Consider the following 21132-nt stretch of genomic DNA (forward strand, 5'->3'; position numbering starts at 1 on the left):
TAGTATAATACACTTTTCCCCCCTTCTACTTGGGAGAATTAACGAAGATTACTTGATGGACTGGGACTGTGATTCAGATACAAGTGAACATCAGTATTTTTCCACAGAGAGTGTGTCCAAAGCTCACAGGATTTTGCAGAAGCTACTATCACCATTGTGCTTGCCTCCAGCCCAGGGGTAGCCAGGTTCTACCAAGTGCCTCTTGTGGTACTTCCAGAGAACTCTAAGTAGGTGTTGAAATTTTTCCCCAGACCCTTTTTGTGTTGTTCTGAGTCCTGGATCCCCTGTGTGACTGAGGAGCTTCCCTGGGATAAGGGATGGGCTTTGCAAAGTGTGTTCTTTTGGATGAAAGGAGCTATAGAAATCGAGGTTTTCTGATGTCCCACATGGAGAACTGCCGGTGGGATGTCTGGTGTGACCTACTGAGCTTGGAGAGGGATAAAAGTTAAAGCCTGACCTAGCTGAGTTCTAGCTAACAAGGACCAGCTGGGTCACAGAAAAGGGGGTGGGGAGGGGAATATGGGGAAAATCATCTTGGATTCACTAGGGGGATGTTTGGAAGATGAGAAGAAATGTGCAGGTCCTTGGGCCTAGCATGCAGGATGTAGAAGGTATGTGCGGCACTTGGGGTGGATAATCTGGGTAGAAGAGGAGCTTTGTGGGCTTTCTTCTCACCATCCACTTGCTGTGGCTTTGAGTGCTGCACAACCCCCAGGAAATGATGTAGTCTCTCATACTGAGATACTTAATAGTTGTCTTAAAGCCTTTTGTCCAGAAGTCAGTGAAACTATAGTGATTTTACTTTAATGCTTCACAATCAAGGTAAATTTCTAGCTCAAATTATAGAAAGACTGGAAGAACTCAAAAGCCTGATGGGCAGAACTGACAGAGAGAAATATAGGCATATGTCAGTGCACAGTACTTGAAAATGTAAATTTATTAATTCAGCTCTGTGTGTTAAATGGTAAAATTATCTGTCTGTTAAAAATGACTGCAGGAGGATGCTGAGAGTAGTGCTAACTTGACATTAAAAAAGTCTCCCTGGCTGTGACACAGGCAATAACGTGATTATTCATAAAGAAGTGCAGATACAGCAGTGCCAAAAAAGAAGATGACAGCTTTGTGTATAAATTGATCCAAAGATCTCTTCTATTTATTTATGTGCTGTGATGTTTCATTCCAGGTGATCAGCTTTTTCAGCTCCCGATTAGAGCAAGCTGGAGCTGAACTGTCAGTGGAACGAGTTCTGGAAATCATCAAGCAAGGGGCTGTTGCTTTGCCCAAAGACAGGCTAAGAGTAAGTGCTCAAGATCTCATCACTTAAAGTGTACTGTTCCAATCAATTACACATATATATGCCCTTTATATCTGTTACATTAAAAAATCATCTCTCCTATCAGTAGTGACTGATAAGTGATTATACTGTCGATTGCCATATGTGTATGTTTTCATTTAAATTCCTAATTTTTGCTAAGTGTTTGGGTGAGTTTTTGTGATTAGTTAATAAATTGAAGCGTGCGGAGGAATTAAAATTTGCTGAAGCTAAGGTTTTCTTCATCATATCCTGAAGATGCAGGCTCCTCTCTCCATCTGTTGTTCAGTTATGCTGTAACCAAACACTGATAATTCTCTCTTTTGATTAATTTCTTGTTCTGTCTCTAGTGCTCTGCACCTCTGTCTGGGTCTATATTAAATGCTATAAAGATAAATTTTGCAGGCTTTAGTTGAGAATTACCCAACCTAGTGAAAATCAGTTCAGAACCTGTAGGTCTAGTCAACATGATGATGAGCTTTATCTATAATCCTGAGCAGTCCCCTCCATTCGTTTCTGAGAATGTCTCAAATCTCTTGAGGGATTTACCAACTTGACAGGTTTTGTGAGGCTAAAATCCATTAATGGTTGTGTGATGTTTAAATACTGCAATAAAGAAATCTGTGTAAGTGGGTAAGTAAGCAAATGGGAGCTGTGTGTGTTTTTTAAACACGATGAATCTTGTTTCTCTGTTATGCCAAGTGTATTTTAAATACTGTCTGTTTTCTGAAGAACTATTTTTGTTCCTACTCTGTGATAAGAGAGTGAGAGCACCATTTCTTTTGTGGTAACTTTAGTAAAATATCCTCTGATAAGGCACACTGAGTCTATACGGCCTCTGGCGACAGCTGGTAATTTATTTATACGCTGGTAATTTTAAAACACCCAGTGGGAATTTTCTAGCTGGCTGCATATACTAATGTCTTTCCTGCAGTTCCCTGTGTCCCTGAGATGGCACATCTTCAGTCACTCAGACTGGATTACTTTGGGAGAGGCTGGTCTAGAGTCCGAGTCCTGAGCCGCAGTACAGGAATAGCCTGAGTAACACCAGCGGAGGTGTTGGATCCAAATCCAGCCCTTCAGGTTGTCCTTTCTAGTGGTGGTGCTGTGAATACAGAGGAACACTGAAACTTTGGCTGTTTCTATGACAACTTATGTGCAGATAATTAAAAGCTCTTACATTGAGGCTACAGTGATTCCTTCTTGACACAGAGCCATCACCAAATAAATTAAGTGCTTAAAAAAAACCTGACATGTAAGGCCACAATTTACAGAAATGCTGTTTCTGGAGTGAAATCCCATCAAGTTTAAATTTTCTGCATTAATGATGTACACTATTCAAAATTATATCGTTACATTGCCACTTGAAGCAACAAAACAGTAGTTTTTGGTGTGTGCCAAGTTCTGTAAGTCCTCACCAAATGGTTGAGTGCTTCCAGTTTTAAGGGTGCTTAGTGTTTCTTGGAGTACTTCCCTTTCCTCTGGAGCACTTGAGTTTCAGGACAGACTTACAAAGTGAATACAGACAGCTTGGCACATAAGTCTTCTATACTGCCCTCTTACACCTACTGGGTTTTGTCTTTTTTTTCTTTTTTTTTTTTTCTCTTTGGTTTCCTTTTTTTCCTTTTTTTTTTTTTTTTTTCTTTTTTAATACTTTTGCTGATTAGCAGTTTGGCCAGAGCAAAAATGTGTGTGTGTATATAGATATATATGGATAAATATATGTATTGTCATGAATTTGTACATGCAAATAACATCCTTCCTTTGGACAGATAGTGACAAGGAGCATCACACGTTTCCCTCCTGTAGAAATGGCCTTGTGAGTCTTCGTGCCCTCTGTCCTTGTGCCTCTCTCCTGGAGTCTCCTAGTTCCTCAGGTCTTCCCACTTCAGTCTCTGAGGTTTTCAGGGGAAGCTATTCTAAAGCTCGACAAACTCATATTAAGATCAGACTGAAGATATAGTTACACAATAACTCTGGCAACTCTGAGACATTTCAGCAGCTAAATAAAGGAGAAAGCTTTAATCCTTATGTCTTTTATGACACTCTCTGGGCAAGTCTGGATGGGTGGGAGCAGCCCTACCCACACTGGCTTTGATGGCACCTTTCAGGGAGTTGTGCAGAGCCACAAGGTCCCCCCTGAGCCTCCTTTGCTCCAGCCTGAGCCCCTTTCCCAGCTCCCTCAGCTGCTCCTGGGGCTCCAGCCCCTTCCCAGCTCTGTTCCCTGCCCTGGACACACTCCAGCCCCTCCATGTCTCTCTTGTTGTGAGGGGACCAAAACTGTCCCCAGGACAGGGGTCAGCTTGTGCCCAGCCAGCTTGGACAGTGTCTGCAGAAATGGTGAATCTGTTGGATCTGTGTTGACACAACCTACACGTAACTCCAATGTGCAAAGCTGTGGAGTTCAATCCCAAGAATATATATACATCAGCTTTGCAGTTAATTGTTAGCTAATTTTCAAGCCATTCCTGCCTTTTGTGCCACAGCATACTGAAGTACTGTAAAGTACAGGAGACCCTGCAGAGATATTATTCCTGCCTCCTAGAAATAACCATCTTCAGCTGAAGCACTCTGGGGGAGGTGGTTGAAACACGGATATGATTTGGAAAATGAGGGCTGAGGCAGAGCTTTTACTCACTCACTTCCCTGCAGCTCAGACAATGTTGGTTTTTTTCTGGTGTGTAAGTACCTAATGTATGCACGGATGTTTTCAACTGAATGTTTTCAAGTTGCTTATCTTGGCCTTTGTCAAGGAAGTGAGCATTCAAGAGGCGCTACATGTATTCAGGTCCTGAGTCTGTTGCTTAGCCCATAGTTCAAACATGAATCAACATCAACTAAAAATAACAGCACTTAAAGCCACGATCTTCATCTGCATAATGGAGCTTATAAGTTTGGGAGCACACCCTGGTGCTCCTGCTTCCTTCCACAGTGGGAAGCAGCACGAGATGCAAAGTGAGCATGTGTAGTAACAGTAGGTCATGGATAAATATATATATGTGTGTGTGTGTGTCTGTGTCTGTGTTAGGAAAGATATCCTGCATTTTCTTAGCAAATAATTATTGGGAAATGGGAGATCTAACTCAGATTTTCCTTCCAGTCCTGGAGCAGTCTGACTGGAGACAAACAATATAATTAGCGTTATTTTAAGCATATGCTTTTAGCTGTGTACTGTGTAAGGCCAAGAAAGTCCAAGCTGAGCAATTAGCCTTTTAGAAGACTTCTGCACAAACAGAGAGATAAAGGGCAGGTGCTGAAATCAAGAGCTGGTTATTTCTCCCTCAGTCTGTGGGAGGAGATAAATGAAGTTAATATGCCCGGAATGGAGGCAGAAGCCATGGCGTGGAGATAGAGCTGTCTCCTTCGCAGATGAGCAGCCCACAATCCAGGCTCCCTGCTATATTGCAGAAGCTTATTAAAGGCAATTTAGAGATCATAGTGATAGGTGAAAATTGGCCTCATTCTTTCTTTTTCTTTATTTTTTTTTAAAGTTCTCAGTCTGCCTTTCTTCCCTTTGGTGAACTATCTGTACTTTCAGGATTAGGAGAGTGAGAGAAGCGGTACCGTGTCTGGAGCCTGTGACTTATCTCAGGATTTCAAGGGGAGTTAGCCAGCAGATAACCACGCTTCTGCAATAAGTGGGAAAACTTGTTTCAAATGCCAGCTAGTGACTGGAAGCTGACATTAGGTTTCATGGAATGATCACTCTTGGGAGGCCACGTTTAATGCTTTATAAAAGAAAAGTTCCCATTACCTAAGCCACTTAAGATGGAGATTTGTTTTTCATGAGCATTTTCTGAGCTGCTTGTGTTTTTCTCCTACTCGTTTTCTCCCCATGTCAATGAGTATTTTGTCATCAGTGTGCACTCGGTCAGATGTTCTTTGTGTGCTATGCAGACGTGCCATTATGCCATCAGCTCTCACCTTTTTGGTATGGTACAAAATTTAATATTTATTGAAGTGCATTTGAGTTCGATGGGCATTAAAATTTCACAGAATATGTAAAAGGAGCAGAGGTAAAAGCCTTCAGTCTCTTGACAGAACAAGTTTCACTTTAGGTGTTAAAAGCACTTCTCATATGTTCCCCCTCCTATTAACGATATACATCCAACTCCATCAGCTTCCATTTGTTTCACTGGAAAAAGCTGCTAATCACTGAGGCACCAGGGCACAGGGGAGGAGTAAATTGTCATCATGGTGATGACAGATACTGCCTGGGAGGTGGACCAGAGCAGCTTTGTATCCCTGGCACATCACCCTGGGGTAGAAGCACCAGCACCAGAGTTTCAGCTACAAAAAATGTCATGATATTAACATGGTTGTTGACTGCAGTGGCAGTGAATTCAACACCAGATGTCAAGCACAGGTGCTTTGTTAGAATCACAGAATCATTTAGGTTGGAAAAGTCATCCAAGATCACCAAGTCCCACCATTCCCCAGCCCTTCCCAGGCCACCACTGACCCATTGTCCCCAAGTGCCACGTCCATGTGGCTTTTAAATTCCTCCAGGGGTGGGGACTCCACCACTGCCCTTTGGCAACCTATGCCAGGAATTGACAGACCTTTATGTAAAGAAATTTTCCCTAATGTCCACCCTGAGGCTCCCCTGGCCCAGCCTGAGGCCGTTCCCTCTCCTCCTGTCCCTGTTCCCTGCGAGCAGAGCCCGACCCCCCCCGGCTGCTCCCTCCTGTCAGGGACTTGTGCAGAGCCACAAGGTCCCCCCTGAGCCTCCTTTGCTCCAGCCTGAGCCCCTTTCCCAGCTCCCTCAACCACTCCCCATCGGAGTTGTGCTCATGGCAAATCAGAGAAGAGGAATGGCCATAAAAGAAAGTGCTGTAAAGTCCCCAAAACCAAAGGAGCCTAAACAATCTCTTGGCTTGGGTACTGAGCTCTCTTTGGAAGAATTTTCCTGCTTCTGCAGATGCTCCTCCCAGAGAGGAGACATCATCTGTTGAGCAGTCAGTGGTGCCATCGCACCATGCAGAGGGACAGGACGTGGGCAGCCCTGCACAGCACCCAGGTGGCAAAGGAAACTGGTAGTGTTCCATATATATGCACCCTGTTGATCCAAAGAAACTGTCCATTGCCCCATTTCTATTAGAATTGCTCCTGATTATGATTTTTTTTTTTTTTTCCCTCCACTGTGCTACTGTCCTTAGTCCTGAGTGGTTGTTATTTGGCCACAGCAAGATGCTGGATTCAGGATCCAGACCAGTGGTCTTTAATAATCCAAATTAAACCTTGGGGCAGATCTGTAATTGCTTTAAAAGCTGTGTACAGCTTTCTTGTGTTTGTTTTACTGCTCTAACACTTTCGCTGCTGTGGGGTTTTTGGTGGAATAGTTCACAAATTAACTCTGTGTGACACTGTAAAAAAGTAGGGACAGAGGAGTTTCAGAGACCAGCAACTCATTTACAGAGCTCCAGGGCACAGCACTAAGCAAGAGAGACAGAAAACTTCCTTAAAAAATAAATTCATCCAGTTCTTCCTGATTTTTTTTTTTTTTTTTTTCTGGCTCAAAGGTCAAAGTTCTTATTACAGTGGAAGCTGATTGTGTCTTATACATCCCTCGGTCTGACGCTACGCAGGCGTCTATAACACAGACTTCCTTTTGCTGACCCTCAGCTGCTGTTAACCCTTAACCTGAAGAAGATCAGATTAGTGACAGAAGTGTAAGAAACTTTTAAACAAAGTGCTTTTTGGGCCTTTCCAGAACACTGACCATATGCTAAGAATAAGAGTATTTATGGATTGTATATTTCTTTCTGACAATTTATACCCTCAATTAAGGTGTCAGACTTCCCTGCTTCCGTGAGCTGACCTGTAAGTGATGGACAATAACTCATGTTTCTTTTGAAGGCATTTGTTTTAGAGTTCGGCTTCTCAGAGACCTCGAGTAGAGAAGAATATACTCCACATCCCTTGAGAAATATTATTTGGGGTAATCAAAATTCCAGGGGAAAAAATGATCTTGAAAGTTTTGATGGGCTTTGTGGTCAGAAAATAACTTATCATTGTGAAACTGTGAGCAGTTGAAGACATGTCTGCACTCAGCTGACTCTGGCTAATCTTACAGTGGGATTATAAACCTGTCTGTCTGTCTGAGCCAGGGCAAACCCTTATGCAGGTGCTTTTCTATTAATGTAAGCCTGGCTACTTAAATTGGTGAGAATGAGTTGAAACTAAACTGAATGACACCACTTTATAATAAGTATGTCCAAGCAGGAGTTTCTATCATTTAAATCTGTTTAATTAAATGGTGCAAACTTGTGTGTAGGCAAGATCTAAAGTATGTGAAAAATACTATGGAAAAACTGTGATTATTACAGTGCTTGAAGTTAGATACTTGCTGACATAATGCATTGTATGGGAACTCCTGACTTTGTAGTTTGAAACCTTACAGGAAGAAAAATACCTGCATCATCCCAGAAGGGAACAAAAGCTTTGGGGGTTTAGTTCAGAAATAAATACCACCCTCACTTTTAAGCATTAATATGATAATCCACAGAAATATGACTTTAGTAGGAAGTAGGGTTCAGTAGCTAGTTATAATACATAGCATGTTAACAAAAAAATTTGCTTATGTGCCTGGTTGCTTTAACACTGAAAAAGCGAACGGCCAAAGTAAATTCACTTTACCATCTGTGGATTCAAAGTCATGGAATCACATAATCGTTTAGGTTGGAAAAGCCCTCTAAAATGACGAGTACAACTGTTTCCCCAAGGTGGCCAAGGCCACCACTAACTCATGTCCCTGAGTGCCACATCTGCATGACTTTTGAACACTTAGGTGTTCAAAAGTTTTTGAAATGCGATGACTCCTGTTGTTCCATGGTTAAAAGTGGATTTCAGCAGTCTTTAGAGAGCCTTGTTTGTAGCCATGTGTAATGCAAATACAGCTGATGAGTTGGATTGAATACTAACAACACTTCATTTTCAGAAGCATCCTTCATGTAAAATGGAAGAAATCAGTTAACTTAGAGACTTTAGGGAAAAAGAAATAAATTCTACTGTGGTCCTTAGCAATGTAGTTTGACTTGAAACTTGTGATCCACAGAGCTTCATATTGCTGAACTCAAGGTGTTTGAAATGTTGGCATAGGCTGGCAGTGTGCGTGAGTAATTTATCAAGCATATTATTTATTTATCAAAGTTTGCTTTAGTATTTTTATATTTAAAAAAAACCAAACCAACAAGAATTCTTCTTACAGTTACCCATTCATCTAAGTGTTTGCATGGATTTGTAAAGATTTGGGTTTCTTTGGTGTGGTGTAAGATGAGTCCCTTTGCACACAAGGTCTTAGTTACAGCTGAGTGTTTTATCTGCTTGAGTGTTGCCAGGCCTAGCAGCAGTGGCACTCAAAACCTCTACCTGGCACTCCCAAGGGGAGTTCACTCACGCTGTAACCAACACCATATTTACATGTTACTCTTCAGGCTGTTTGAAAAGGGGATGTGCTTTCCACCTTTCCCCAGTTGTCTTACAAGTGTGAAAATTATACAGGATTACATTCTTTACATTATTTTTGTAGCATTATAGGGAAAGGGACAAAAAAAAAAACACAACACCAAAAACCACCCCTCAAATTATTCCAGGAAACTAAATTTTTCAAATGTGAACACTTCTGAGAACCCAAACAAGTTAGGTTTGCTTTTACACAGCAGCTGTCAGTCAGTTTTGGGATTAAAACCAGTTTTTTAACTTGAGTTTACTTCAGTGGTTATAAATTCTTTCATGGGGGCGGAGAAAAATAAACAGTAACTTTTGGCATTGTTGACTAGAACAAGAAAAAACCCCAGCTATTTTATTTTGCTTGTCTGCCTGGCACACAGTTAAAAACATACTAATGCTTTTCTGACACCTCCGTATTGAAGAGTAATATAAACATCACTGCAGCATCAACACAGGAAAATATGCATTAGCAAACTTTTGAATCTCTGATCTTTAAACTGTTTCTCATGTAATATCAGTTTCTTATTGTAAAGCACCCAAAAATCCCTTTGAACAAAAAATAGTAATCATGCTTTCAGCTTAGAGCACTTGTATAAAGCTTTTCTTCAGAGATGAAGAATAAACTGAGAACTACAGTCTTGTTTTCTTCCTAGTCACTGAAGCATTCATTTCCATGGGGAAAATCCTCCTTTCACTGGGAAGTTTTGCTGGTGACTCCAACATTCTCAAGGTTGTCAGGCTTTATCTTCATGCTTAGGAGGTGGTACCAGGCACAATGCGAGCAGGACACCAGGCAGGCCCCAAGGCTTTGTGAATCCCATGGTGGGGAGTGTGTGGCTCACAGTGACTGGTATTAGGAGGAAAGAGGGACTACTATTTCATGTTCCCCTGCCCTCTCCCTGATTTCCCTGGCTGCTGCTCTGTGGGGATTGCATTGATTGTGTGGTAGCTCAGAAAATGGAGCTGATGCCATGGTCATCAGCCTGGTGAGCATCTCGCCAGGCTGATGACCATGCCATGAAAGCTTTGTTTCTGCCTGTGCTGTGTGTGAACAGAGCAGCAAAACTGGGTCTGTGAGCTCCTGACCTTCAGCCACCTCAGCTGGAGTGGATCGAGAGAAGCAGCTCAAGCAAAGATGGGATGGAGGAAGAGCCTTGTTGGCAGGTGCACAGTCAGCTCAAAGGAGCCGGGAGTCACTCGGGTTACACACACCAAATACATCAGCTTTTGCTCACTCTCATCTTGAATAGTTTACATTTTGTCACCCTTCTTGGTGAATAATTTCTCTTACACAGATTACAGTTTAAGTAAGACACTGGTGTCTGAATCCCTTCAATGTACTTTGACTGCTTGTTGTAAGTTTAGGTTAGATTTTGGGAAGAAGTTCCTGGCTGTGAGGGTGGGCAGGCCCTGGCACAGGGTGCCCAGAGCAGCTGTGGCTGCCCCTGGATCCCTGAAGTGTTCCAGGCCGGGCTGGACGGGTCTTGGAGCAACCTGGGATAGTGGCAGATGTCCCTGCCCATGGCAGGGGGTGGAACAGGATGAGCTTTAAGGTTCCCTCCAACCCAAACCATTCTGTGATTCTGTGATAGAAATATTAATGCTGCAGTGCTGGGCTTTGCTTATGTCAGCCAGCCTGTGGCACTCCATACCTGCAGTCTTATCCTCCTCTTCAATGCCACATCCTGAAGAGAGGAGAAGGAAGACTACTCGTGTTCTTGCTACAGTGTTCCTTGCTCATTATGCAGTGCTGTGCATGGAGTCGTCGTGGTATTTGGTAGAAGCATAGCATAGCCCAAAAAGGATCAAGGATGCTTTAAAGGCAGCAGAGTTGTGAATAACAAAATGGTCCAAAGAAGAGGAGATCTTTTTTGTATCTCCTTCACATGTTCCCACTTTTCTCATTTGAGGTTTAAAGCATGCATTAATTAATGTGAGTTAAAGTCAGGGAAGGAGCGGCAGGAACAGGGAGTTTGTTTGGTCTACGTGTGGGTGTTATGTCTGAAATAGTGCTCTGGTGTTCCTCCAAAGCCTCGTACCTTGTTTGCAAACCTGTGCAGATAGTGAATGTAGAGGACTGTCATTCTTTTATGCCATTAGCTTGTGTTTTTCACAGCCTTGAGCAGAAAGCACCCAAGATCCCAGCAAAGGAATGAGTAGTGGTACTGTGATAAAGGACAGACTCAACCAAGTCTTTGGCATTTTCTTTGGGAGCAAGAAAGAATTTATCCTGGGCTTTCCAATGAGCTAGAACATGCAGTAAAACTGGATTCAGACACATTGAGAACAAGCATAGTATTTCTTTTGCTTCCCCACCTTCCCATTTATTATTTTGTTTACATTGATGGGATATTATGCATCCCAGTAAACTCCAAACCCACAGTACTTTCTCCCTGTCACCAAGACATCTGGTTGTGTTGGGGGAGCTAATCAATTGCAGACGTTGTTGCTATTATAAGCCTGCAAGCCACTTGAAAAGTTACCCAGGATTTTGGTAATGAAGGGCCTGAAGTTATTTGAGCTTTTTCTTTTTTTTTTCCTTTTAACTTCCCTTCAGGGGTCATCAGACTGGCAGTACTTTATTTTTTTTACAAGCTCAAATTTTAGACTTTTGAAAGTTCAGTTCTGTGTGTGTCAAGCTACTTGAATTTCCTGTAAAAATGTTGGAGTTGTGAATTGATTTGTAATAATATGAAAGTGAACAAACATCCAGGTCAACTCTGTCTGAAAAGTTGGTATTTAAATAGATCAGAAACTCAGGGCTGAGCTTGGGTTGAGGCACATTTGTCATTTTGCTATTAGAGTTGATACTTGCTGTTAACATTCAGTAAGACTATCAGTCACATTTATGAAGATAACTTTAAAAAAATCAATTCGTAACTCAAAGAACGGTTTAGAACTTGAGAGTGATGTTCAGCTCTGAGGTGACGCACCCTATAGCTCCAATCGAAAACCCCTCCTTCACAGCCTCACTGATGCCAAAGCCTAACCAATAATGAATGATTTATCATTCTGTATTTGGCTTTTTCCTGTTGGAAGGGTGGGGGAGAGATCCTCAGCTCCAGAATACCGAGTCACTCCTAGCGCTTGGCTCTGAAACACATAAACAATGCAGACTATTACAAGTCCCATCCCAATGCCTGTCTTACACGGCCATGTGTTCTCAGAGTTCCTAGAGCCTGATGTCAGGCGTATGCTGGGGCTGGTGTGTTTTCTGGGGGCTCTCCCGTGCGGCCGAAGCGGCTGTGCCGCAGCCTGGGCTCGCAGCGCAGTCTGGCAGCACCGGCGATCCGCTGGTGCCGCTCGGCTGGGCGGCGATAAGCAAAGAGACAGTCTGGCTCCTTCCAGGAGCCTCTCGGTCATGTCTGAGCACTCGGCAGTTCCCAAAGCCTCTGGCTGACTTTTCCCTGTGGACCGTTCATTTATCAGGAAATGGAATTGGTTACAGGATTTCGCGCGCTGCCAAACCTCACTGACGAAATCGGCCCGTTCCTGCTCTCAGAAGTAGGAAGAATATATTAACTCTTTGTGCCTGATGCTTGTTTTTAGTGCTTTTGCTGAAAAACAGCCAGGTTCCTTCCTACTTTTAAGGGTTTGTGAAAATTGATGACACACTCTCACTCTTTATGAATATACTCCTAATGCAGGATAATTTTGCCTGTTACATTTAGCTCTCTGCATCACAGTTACCACTGTCTTTATAAGTATTATTTTAGGGAAATTGAATTATTTTAGGGCAGTTGAATTATGCTAATGAGAGGTTTGCCTACTGAATTCAGTGTATTCTTGCTTCAAAAAATGTCTTCTGAATTAGAGGAGTGAAAATTAAGATTTATTAAAAACATAAACAATGCTTTGTTGTTTAAGGGAGGCTTTAAAGCCTAAGTTATATGTATAACTTATACATAACTTGTAGGAGCTTAACCAGAATTGAATAGAAATATGTCTTTAATTATGTATATAAGATGACAACAAAAAACCCAAGTGCATTTCTTTCTGAGTGTATTGCTGGTTTTGCATGTAGTTAGAAACCCAGCTGTGTAATAGCAAGGTAAACACCACTCTTTTTAGATGCTATTTGGAGGTCACTGTCTTTCATTATGGATCAAGTTTTCAGCAACCTTTAAAAACCAAATGCACTTTTAAAAATGCAGATGCGTATTTTTTTGAGACTTGCCAAACCCCAGGCTGCTCTGAAGTTTGCAGGCCAGAGCTGGTTGTCAATCACAGAATCATCTGGGTTGGAAAAGCCCTCTAAGATGATCAAGTCCAGCTGTTCCCCCAGCCTTGCCAAGGCCACCACTGCCCCATGTCTCCAGGTGCCACATCCACATGGCTTTTAAATCCCTGCAGGAATGGGGACTCCACCACTGCCCTGGGCAGCTGTGCCAGGGGTGGCCAACCCTCTCAGTCAAAAAGTTTTTCCTAGTACTCAACCTAAACATGAGCAATTTCTCCATTGTGCAAGTTGCACTGAGAAATAAAGAGCCATTTTGGTTTTATTAATTTATTTATATTGATAGGAGGTAGTTCTAGGGATTTTTCATTTCTCCAGTGGTCAACATCTGTCTCTTAAGACCCCCTCTTTTTGTCCCTGCTGAGTCAGCTGAGCTCACTCCTCTTGCAATACTGTCTGTGTGTTTAAGTGGGGATGGAGAAATGACCATTTGCAGGTTGTCTGCTGGTGGATGCAGGTATCTGTTCCTGTATCACTTGAATCATTTCAGTCTGTGCGACGATATGTTGTACTGGGAGCATGTCTCTCGTAACACATCAGTCTGTTTTAATGCAATCAATAGTTGTAACCTCCCATGTATGAAATTAATAAGCCCAGAGGTAAAGCACAGTGCACATATGGTAATTATTATGTCTGGAAGTGGTTACTGCATTAATTGATAGCAGTAGCAAGTAATGCAGTCTCACTTAATTTCATTGCTTCTTATACAAAAATCCCGTAAACAGATTTTTTGCAGTCTAATATGGTAGAGTGTTTTTTTTCCTTTTAATTATGAGCAAATCACTGTGGAAGTATTTAGAGCTCTCTTAGCTCATTTAGTTTCATGGCAATTTGTGATCCTTTGTTCCTTAAACAAAAAGTGGCTGTAAACAGCTGATCTGCAACCTGTGAGAGCACCGTGCAAGTCTCATCTGCCACTCTGTGAGACGTGGTTGGTGTTGTAGGATCCGCCTGGGGCTGGTGCCAGGCGAGGGACCCTGCTCACAGCCTGCATCCTGAGAGCCTGAGCCACTGCAGAGGAGAAGTGGGTGAGTTGGCCTCGTTACTGACATAACTGAGGCTCATAAAATTCAGATGTTTTCCAAGTTATGTCTGCAGCTCAAGTTAATGTAAAAATATTACAAATTTAGCATTCTTTGCTTTTAAAAAATTGTGGTTTAGTAGTATAAATACAATTTTCCATTTTGGAGCAGTATGTCATAAATACTCCTGAGGATCTCATGTTGGTCCTTTCCATTGTGAACCAGGGAACCCAAAATGGCTAAGAGCTGTACATGCTTGGAGATCCCTCATTCTGTCAGTGAGAGGCTGCTGATGATGAAGGCCATCAGAGTGCCAGTAACACCCGAATCCACTTGCATTATATGTTGAAAAATGAGTGAACTTATCATGATCCCAAAAAGACCTTTATTGTCAGCTGGGGACGCTCCAAATAGTTTGGACCTATGGTTTGGGTTTAGAACCAAACCAATGGTTTGGGTTGAAAGGGCTTAAAAGCCCATCCAGTGCCACCCCCTGCCATGGGCAGGGACACCTTCCACTATCCCAGCTTGCTCTAAGCGCTGTCCAACCTGGCTTTGGACACTGCCAGAGATGGGACAGCTACAGCTTCTTTGGGAAGTCTGAGCCAGTGCCTCACCTTTCTTTAATGCTTGCTTGAGATCTTAATTTTCTTGAATACATACAAGATAAAGGACTGTCTGAAAATAGACTATTTTGGAGTAATAGGTAGTAAAATTGAATCGTATAAATGCAAATATAATGTAGGAAAGCCTTACATGTAGGGTTCTCAGAAGCACTGGTGAGGGTTTCACTGGCATCAGGGTTATGGTGACAGTTGTAGTTTTAAAATCAAATACATTACCTGTCTTTATTCTCTCCTTTACGTCTTCCTTGTAGTTTGGTTACAGTTCTCTAGGAAAGATGCATCCTGTTCATATAGACTGCTTGTTTATCTTACTGGAATACGGGGAAGCACATTTCATCCCAGAATGAAGGAATGCATCAGAGATGGGTGTTGCACAAGAATCCAAGGTAGCTTGGGAGGGTGGTGCTTGAGTGAGTGATTGGAGTACAGTGATTCTGCAGTTCAGGAATGAGGTGCATTGGCCAAGATGAGGATGAAGGGTGGGCTAGCACAGGACACTCCTATTCCCAAGCTGCTGTCTGCATGGAGACTAATATTTACATGGAGGCTTAATGTCTGTCCCCTCCACCCCTAAAAATTATCCCAGTTACCTTCTGGAAGCTGCATTCTGGATTCAGTCACTTAATTCCCCAGTCATTGCTTTCTTTGCAAAGCTCAACAATTGTAGTGGAATGAAATCACCTTATTCTGAAGTTGCCATAGCTGCTTCCAAAGAGCTATTCCATATTACTGTTATGCAAGTCAGTCTCCTGCAGAAGGCTGGACAGCGTTTTGGCTATCCCAAACCAGTTAAAAAAAAAAAAGTTCAACAAAAATGTGCAGACAACAAGGTCCTACCTGCCCAGTCAGGACTACCATGCACTAGGTAACAGTAACAATTGAATTGTATAAATGCAAATGTAGTAACATTAATACAATAATATGTACTGTGATTCTGAGACTCATTTCTTCAAACCAGTAAAAATGAAAAGGGGAAAATAAACCACTTCTAGGAGCAGGTTGATCAGCAGAGCAGTTTCTCTCCCGTGGTTGTCTTCATCTTGCCATCACTTGAGTTCCCTTCACTGATCCACAGAGCTGTAACTGCAGTCACAGCCCTGTACCCAGCTGATCTGAATGTCTCAGCCTTGCCTGTGGCACTCTGGAGGTTGTAATTAACTAGCTCCCATTAAGGCAACAGATGAAAATTCACGCAGTTACATGCAAAAGCTTTAGTAGATGAAATAGTGTCTTGTAACAAGAAGTATTCAAGGAGGTTTTGTTTCTTTTTTTGCCCAAGACAAGGGTAAAAGTTTTAAACTAAAAGAAGGTAGATTCAGACTAAGGTATAAGGAAGAAACTTTTTATGATAAGGGTGGTAAAGTACTGGTACACATTGCCCAGGGAGGTGATGGATGCTCCATCCCTGAAAGTGTCCAAGGCCAGGTTGGATGGGGCTTGGAGCAGCCTGATCTGGTGGAAGGTGTCCCTGCCCATGGCAGGGGGTAGAACTGGATGAGCTTTAGAGGTCCCTCCCACACCATTCTGGGATTCTATGACTCTATGAAATAATTATGTAATTCTTTATGCTACCTGTAGAGAGCAGAAAAATATTTCTGTAAGGGACACAAGGGAAGTCTACTGCAAAGATCTTCTCCTTCCTTTGATCAGAAGAGTCTGGTTGTGTTCTACTGGTGACACAGTCAGGGTTAGGGGGACCCCTTAGCATCTTCATCTCACATCCAGTGAAAGGTGCCCTAGCTGGTTGTCACCCGTGAGGAGGCTGTTGGGCTGTGATGAACAGAAACCATTGCTGTTAGGAGTAAAGTTTTGGAGGAGGATAATATAACTGGTGACATTTTCTAACTGTCATACATGATGAGGAATGTTTACCATCCTGTTGCTGTCCATACGGCAGATCATCCTTGCACAAGGCAATAAATGGTGAGGGGCTAATGTTAGGTGCTCTGCAAACTTTGTGGAGGGGAAGGGTCAGGAGATGACATAGAAAGTCCAGTCACTAAAGGGAGCATGGATTGCCAAAAGAGATCAGTCAAAGATTTCTTTATGCACAGCTGAAGTCTGGCCTTTCATTGCAATGTGAAATAACCGGAGAGGGTAGCAACAGGCTCTGATTTTTCCATGTGAGCTCTTGGGACACTGCACTGGTGTCCATGCATCTATTTTAACTTACGTGTGCAATTTAAAAATAAAGAAATAGTCCTTAAATTGAATTTTTCAGTGGCACTCAGACAGGGTAATTTAAACCAGAAGAAGAATGTTTAGACTAGATATTAGGAGGGAATTCTTGACTGTGAGGGTGGGGAGGCACCGGCACAGGGTGCCCAGAGCAGCTGTGGCTGCCCCTGGATCCCTGGAAGTGTCCAAGGCCGGGTTGGACGGGGCTTGGAGCAGCCTGGGACAGTGGAAGGTGTCCCTGCCCATGGCAGAGGGTGGCACTGGATGGTCTTTAAGTCCCCTTCCAATCCAAATCATTCTACAATTCTGTGATTCTCTTACCTTATAGGAAGGAAGGGCACAAGTAAGAGACTTCTAGCAGAAGAATTTAAACTTACACAGATTCTAACATGAAACAGTCTTTGTGTATCTGTTGTTTGACACAAGATATGTTAGATTGGCTGATTTCACTAGTTTAAGGAAGCTGCTACAAGAAAGAGATATCAAGTGCAAGGCAGAAAGCAAGCGCTGGAGAAACAGGAGGATGAGAAAGCAGTGTGAGAGTTTCCAAGTCGCTCCCCATGGTAACAGAGCTCTGACCCGGGTAAACAACTCTCTGCACGTGTACGTTTCTCAAAGCTACTTCCATTCTGCTAACTGCTGGCCTGCCACATCATTTGAACTCTGTTAACCTTCAAGGATGATCCCATTTTTTCTGAAAGAGAGCACAGAGGAGCTTCCCTGCCCAAAGCTGCAGAGCTTTGGCTTTGCAAGAGCTTGGCAGGAGCCCCACACTCATGAGCAGCCCAAAACTCTCTGTCCAACACATCTTACAGGAGGGCTCCCAGCCAGAGCCCGGCCCCTGCTCACTTCAGAGCTGTACAATTGCTCAAGCTAAATAACATTCCCCAAGTTTCCCTCCCTAGAAAGCCTCCCTATACTTTTATTACGTTTTTTGCTGTGACTAAATCTGATTCACATGTGTTGTGCAGCCTCCCCTTTCTTCGTTGCATATGTTGTGAGTCCAATGAAAAGTCCAGTGCCAAAGGCACTGCATTCGCATGACATGTTGTTTCCAAATATCTTGCAACTTTGGTCCAAGTAAAGTAAAATTACACTGAGATGCTCTGACCTCTTTCTTCCCCTGCTCAGTTGAAAGCTATTTCTAACCCATGTGTTCCTTTTCTACTGGAGACCTTCAGTGTATAAAAAGTTGCATTTAAAATGAAGTTATTAGTTTCTTTGGTTAATAAAGCCCCACATTATCCCCCCTCCATTTAAAAAAAAAAAAAAAAAGGCATTAACCACTTTTTAAATAAAATGTAAAGTAATGTGGTAGAGGCCAACAACTTTATCCCAAAAGGTGCAAATTTTGATGAGTTATGACAACTAAATGCAGGATAAAGAAAGAAAAAAATCATGTAATTCCTAATTATAGTGATCCAATTGCTCTTCCACTTTTAAGGTTTAGCTGTCTTTTCTGAATTAGTCTTTCGAATTAAGTTTCCATAACATGTGGCAGATTGAGAAAAACAGTCCTCAGAAAATTTCTGCCCTGGTTGACAGATGAACTAGATAATGGAGTATAATCTCTTCCATTTTCATGATTTTGACACATTTTCACTTCTGTGTGTATGTTTAAATCAAGGAATCAAAATAAGTTTGAGTACAGAATATAAATCCCAGACGAAATTACAGCTTTCATTGCAGTGTTGGGTTAAACGTAAACAGCAGAAATGTTACAGATATCTTCTAATTAAATGCATAAATCAGAGAAATGTCTCGAATGTTTACAGCAACTGCACCAAGAAGTGAGAGTGAGGAAGAGATGTGTACTTTGTCAGCTGATGGCTGCCTCCACTGCATTCCCATACAGAGTTTAATTTTGTCACAACCTTTGGTACAAGTTGCAAAGCTTCTCTCCAGTTGATTTAAAGGCTGTTTGCTCCTGCTGAGGATGATTAGTGATGGATAAGATATGGCTTTTTCCTGGCTAAGCAGGGGATTTCTCACATCTATCAGCACAGAGGGCAGCTGGTTTAGGTCACCCTCAACTTTTTTTGTAGCTCTAAATGTTCTGGAGTATCAGATGATGGTATTGAATCTTAAATTCACGTGGATTTAGGCTGGTTTTATGATAAGGTTGTAATGCTAAACCCACAATCTGTTGAACTCACAAACAAGGCTGATTTTTCTTGAGTGTGTCCTCATGTTGACTCTTGTACCCTAACGAACCCTACCGTGCTCACTTCTACCCAGGTTTTCTCTTTGTCCTATAGGTTGGAAAAGCCCTCTTAGACTATGGAGTCCAGCCATTCCCCCAGCACTGCCCAGGCCACCCCTGCCCCATGTCCCCAGGTGCCACATCCACACAGCTTTTAAACCCCTCCTGGGGCGGGGCAGCCACAGCTTCCCGGGGCAACCTGTGCCGGTGCCTCACCACCCTCACAGCCAAAAATTCCTTCCTAATATCCCATCTAACTCTGCCCTCTGGCAGTTTAAAGCCATTGCTCTGATGTTTAAACTGTGGGGACGGCAACCAACCTGTGGCTCATGAGCCGAGTCTTGAGGACAGTGTAGCAGAAGGGTGAGAATTTCCCATCTTGATCATGCTGTAGCAGCAGCATCCAAAGCTTCACAAGGAAGATTCCCCTTCCTTCACTGCAGTGTGTGAGCTATCAAAAACCACACCAAAAATTGTTTTTATAGATGGGAAACCAGAGGATTATACTGGGTAGTTCACTGAGGGAAGGTCTCCTTGAGGCTATGAGAGACTGGCAGCTCCAAAACATAAAAGGAAATTTTGTGTCTTTGGAGTAGAGTGGGAGGAGAGCACAGGCCTTAAACTTACATGTTGTCCTTGGTGTGAGACCCACGAGATCCAAGGGGTGCCTGTAGTTCTGAGCACAGAGTCAGGCAGCAAAACTTTATTGGAATTCCTGGGGCTTATCTGCCCCACCAGGACTTGCCAAGCTCCATCCTCCTGAACTAGGACCAGCAAAGCCTGATTGTTGTCACCAAGGTGAACAATCCTGGCCTGAATGCACAGGGAAGAAGGGGGCAGATATGTTCAATAACAAAGGGACATAATAGCATTTATGAAAGAATTCTCCAGTCGGAAGTGGGGAGTTCTCTAGAGCTGTTTGATTCATGTCCTAAAGACAGTCTTTACTGTCTTTACTTTAAGAATAGGTCTTAATACAGATAAGGTGTCAGTGAAGGCAAACAAATCTGGAAATGCTGCATCTAAAGCACAGTGAAACAGAAAACACAAGCACTTTTCATTCATTATTGAAACAGCAGCTCACTTGGGGCCCTTTTTCAGATTGAGGTGATTGTTTGCAGTAGAAAAAAAAAGCAGTTTCACTATAGGAGAGTGCTACGTTTTTAAGCTGGTGGCTGCAGGATGACGCCAAGCATGCAGATCCCCTTTGATTGCAGTCAGCTCCTGACTCCCTGTACTCAGACAGATAAGGAGATGCAGTTGCCCAGGTTCAAGATTTGTAAAAATGTCTTAATACTTGAAGGAATCCTTGTCCTACTCATTCTCACCCTTTCTCCTTTCTACACACTGCTTGCCTCTGTCATTGATAACGGCATGTTTTCAATAGCTAATTTGAATTTGCTGTCACAACCTTCATTAATATAGTGGAATATAGAATAAAGTATAGCATAGAATGAGCAACCTAGAAATCCATTTAGAAAAGGCATCCTGGTTATTTGTTGAGGTCAGCTTAACACCACCCCCCCTCCCCTGACTTTGGTTTGTCTTCACAGGACTCTTAGCATTGGGGCAAATTTTTTTGTAAAGCTGTGAAGTCCGCATTCGCAAAATAATTGTGTAAACATACACATTTGGCACTGGCTTCTCGGCTGGCAGTCCTGGCAGAGATAAGGCTGCAGTCTGGCACCATGTACTATGGCTGGAAAGGTTTTACTGTCACTTCACATTTCACTCCTCAAGACAAATAAATGGGATTTCCTGCATGTAGCAGGGCTACAGCTCATCTCGCAACACAGTCTGTGTGTTTGCAGAGGCTTGAAATACTTCAGAAGGGAGTATGTCCATTGGGGTGTACATTTTCCAGTTTGGGGAGATTAGGGAGCCAAAGGTCTGCCGGCTCAATAGGGTGTTAGTCAGCACGTCCTGAGCTTCAGGCAGATAAGGGTCCACTTCCTAGGCTGCCCTGATCTGAGAGTTAACAGTTGGTGACAGCGAGTCTGTCTCTGTTCTTAAGTCATTGTTATAATTTTTTGTAATATTTACAGGCCTGGCTCTCTCAGATTAAAAAGTACAAAATCAAAAGGAGGCCTTCCTCCGTGGGC

General features: G+C 42.7%; 1 protein-coding gene across 12 annotated transcripts in view; it reads left to right on the forward strand.

Moving 5' to 3' along the window:
* DYM (dymeclin) overlaps positions 1–21132 on the forward strand; it is a 212054-nt gene that overhangs the window by 176888 nt on the left and 14034 nt on the right. For all 12 annotated transcript variants that reach the window (XM_032095567.1, XM_032095568.1, XM_032095569.1 and 9 more), the window contains one exon: positions 1184–1297. In XM_032095567.1, the coding sequence (XP_031951458.1) occupies positions 1184–1297 (114 nt within the window). The remainder of the gene's footprint in view (positions 1–1183; positions 1298–21132) is intronic.

Source organism: Corvus moneduloides, chromosome Z, assembly GCF_009650955.1.
Source record: "Corvus moneduloides isolate bCorMon1 chromosome Z, bCorMon1.pri, whole genome shotgun sequence".
Taxonomy (NCBI): Eukaryota; Metazoa; Chordata; class Aves; order Passeriformes; family Corvidae; genus Corvus; species Corvus moneduloides.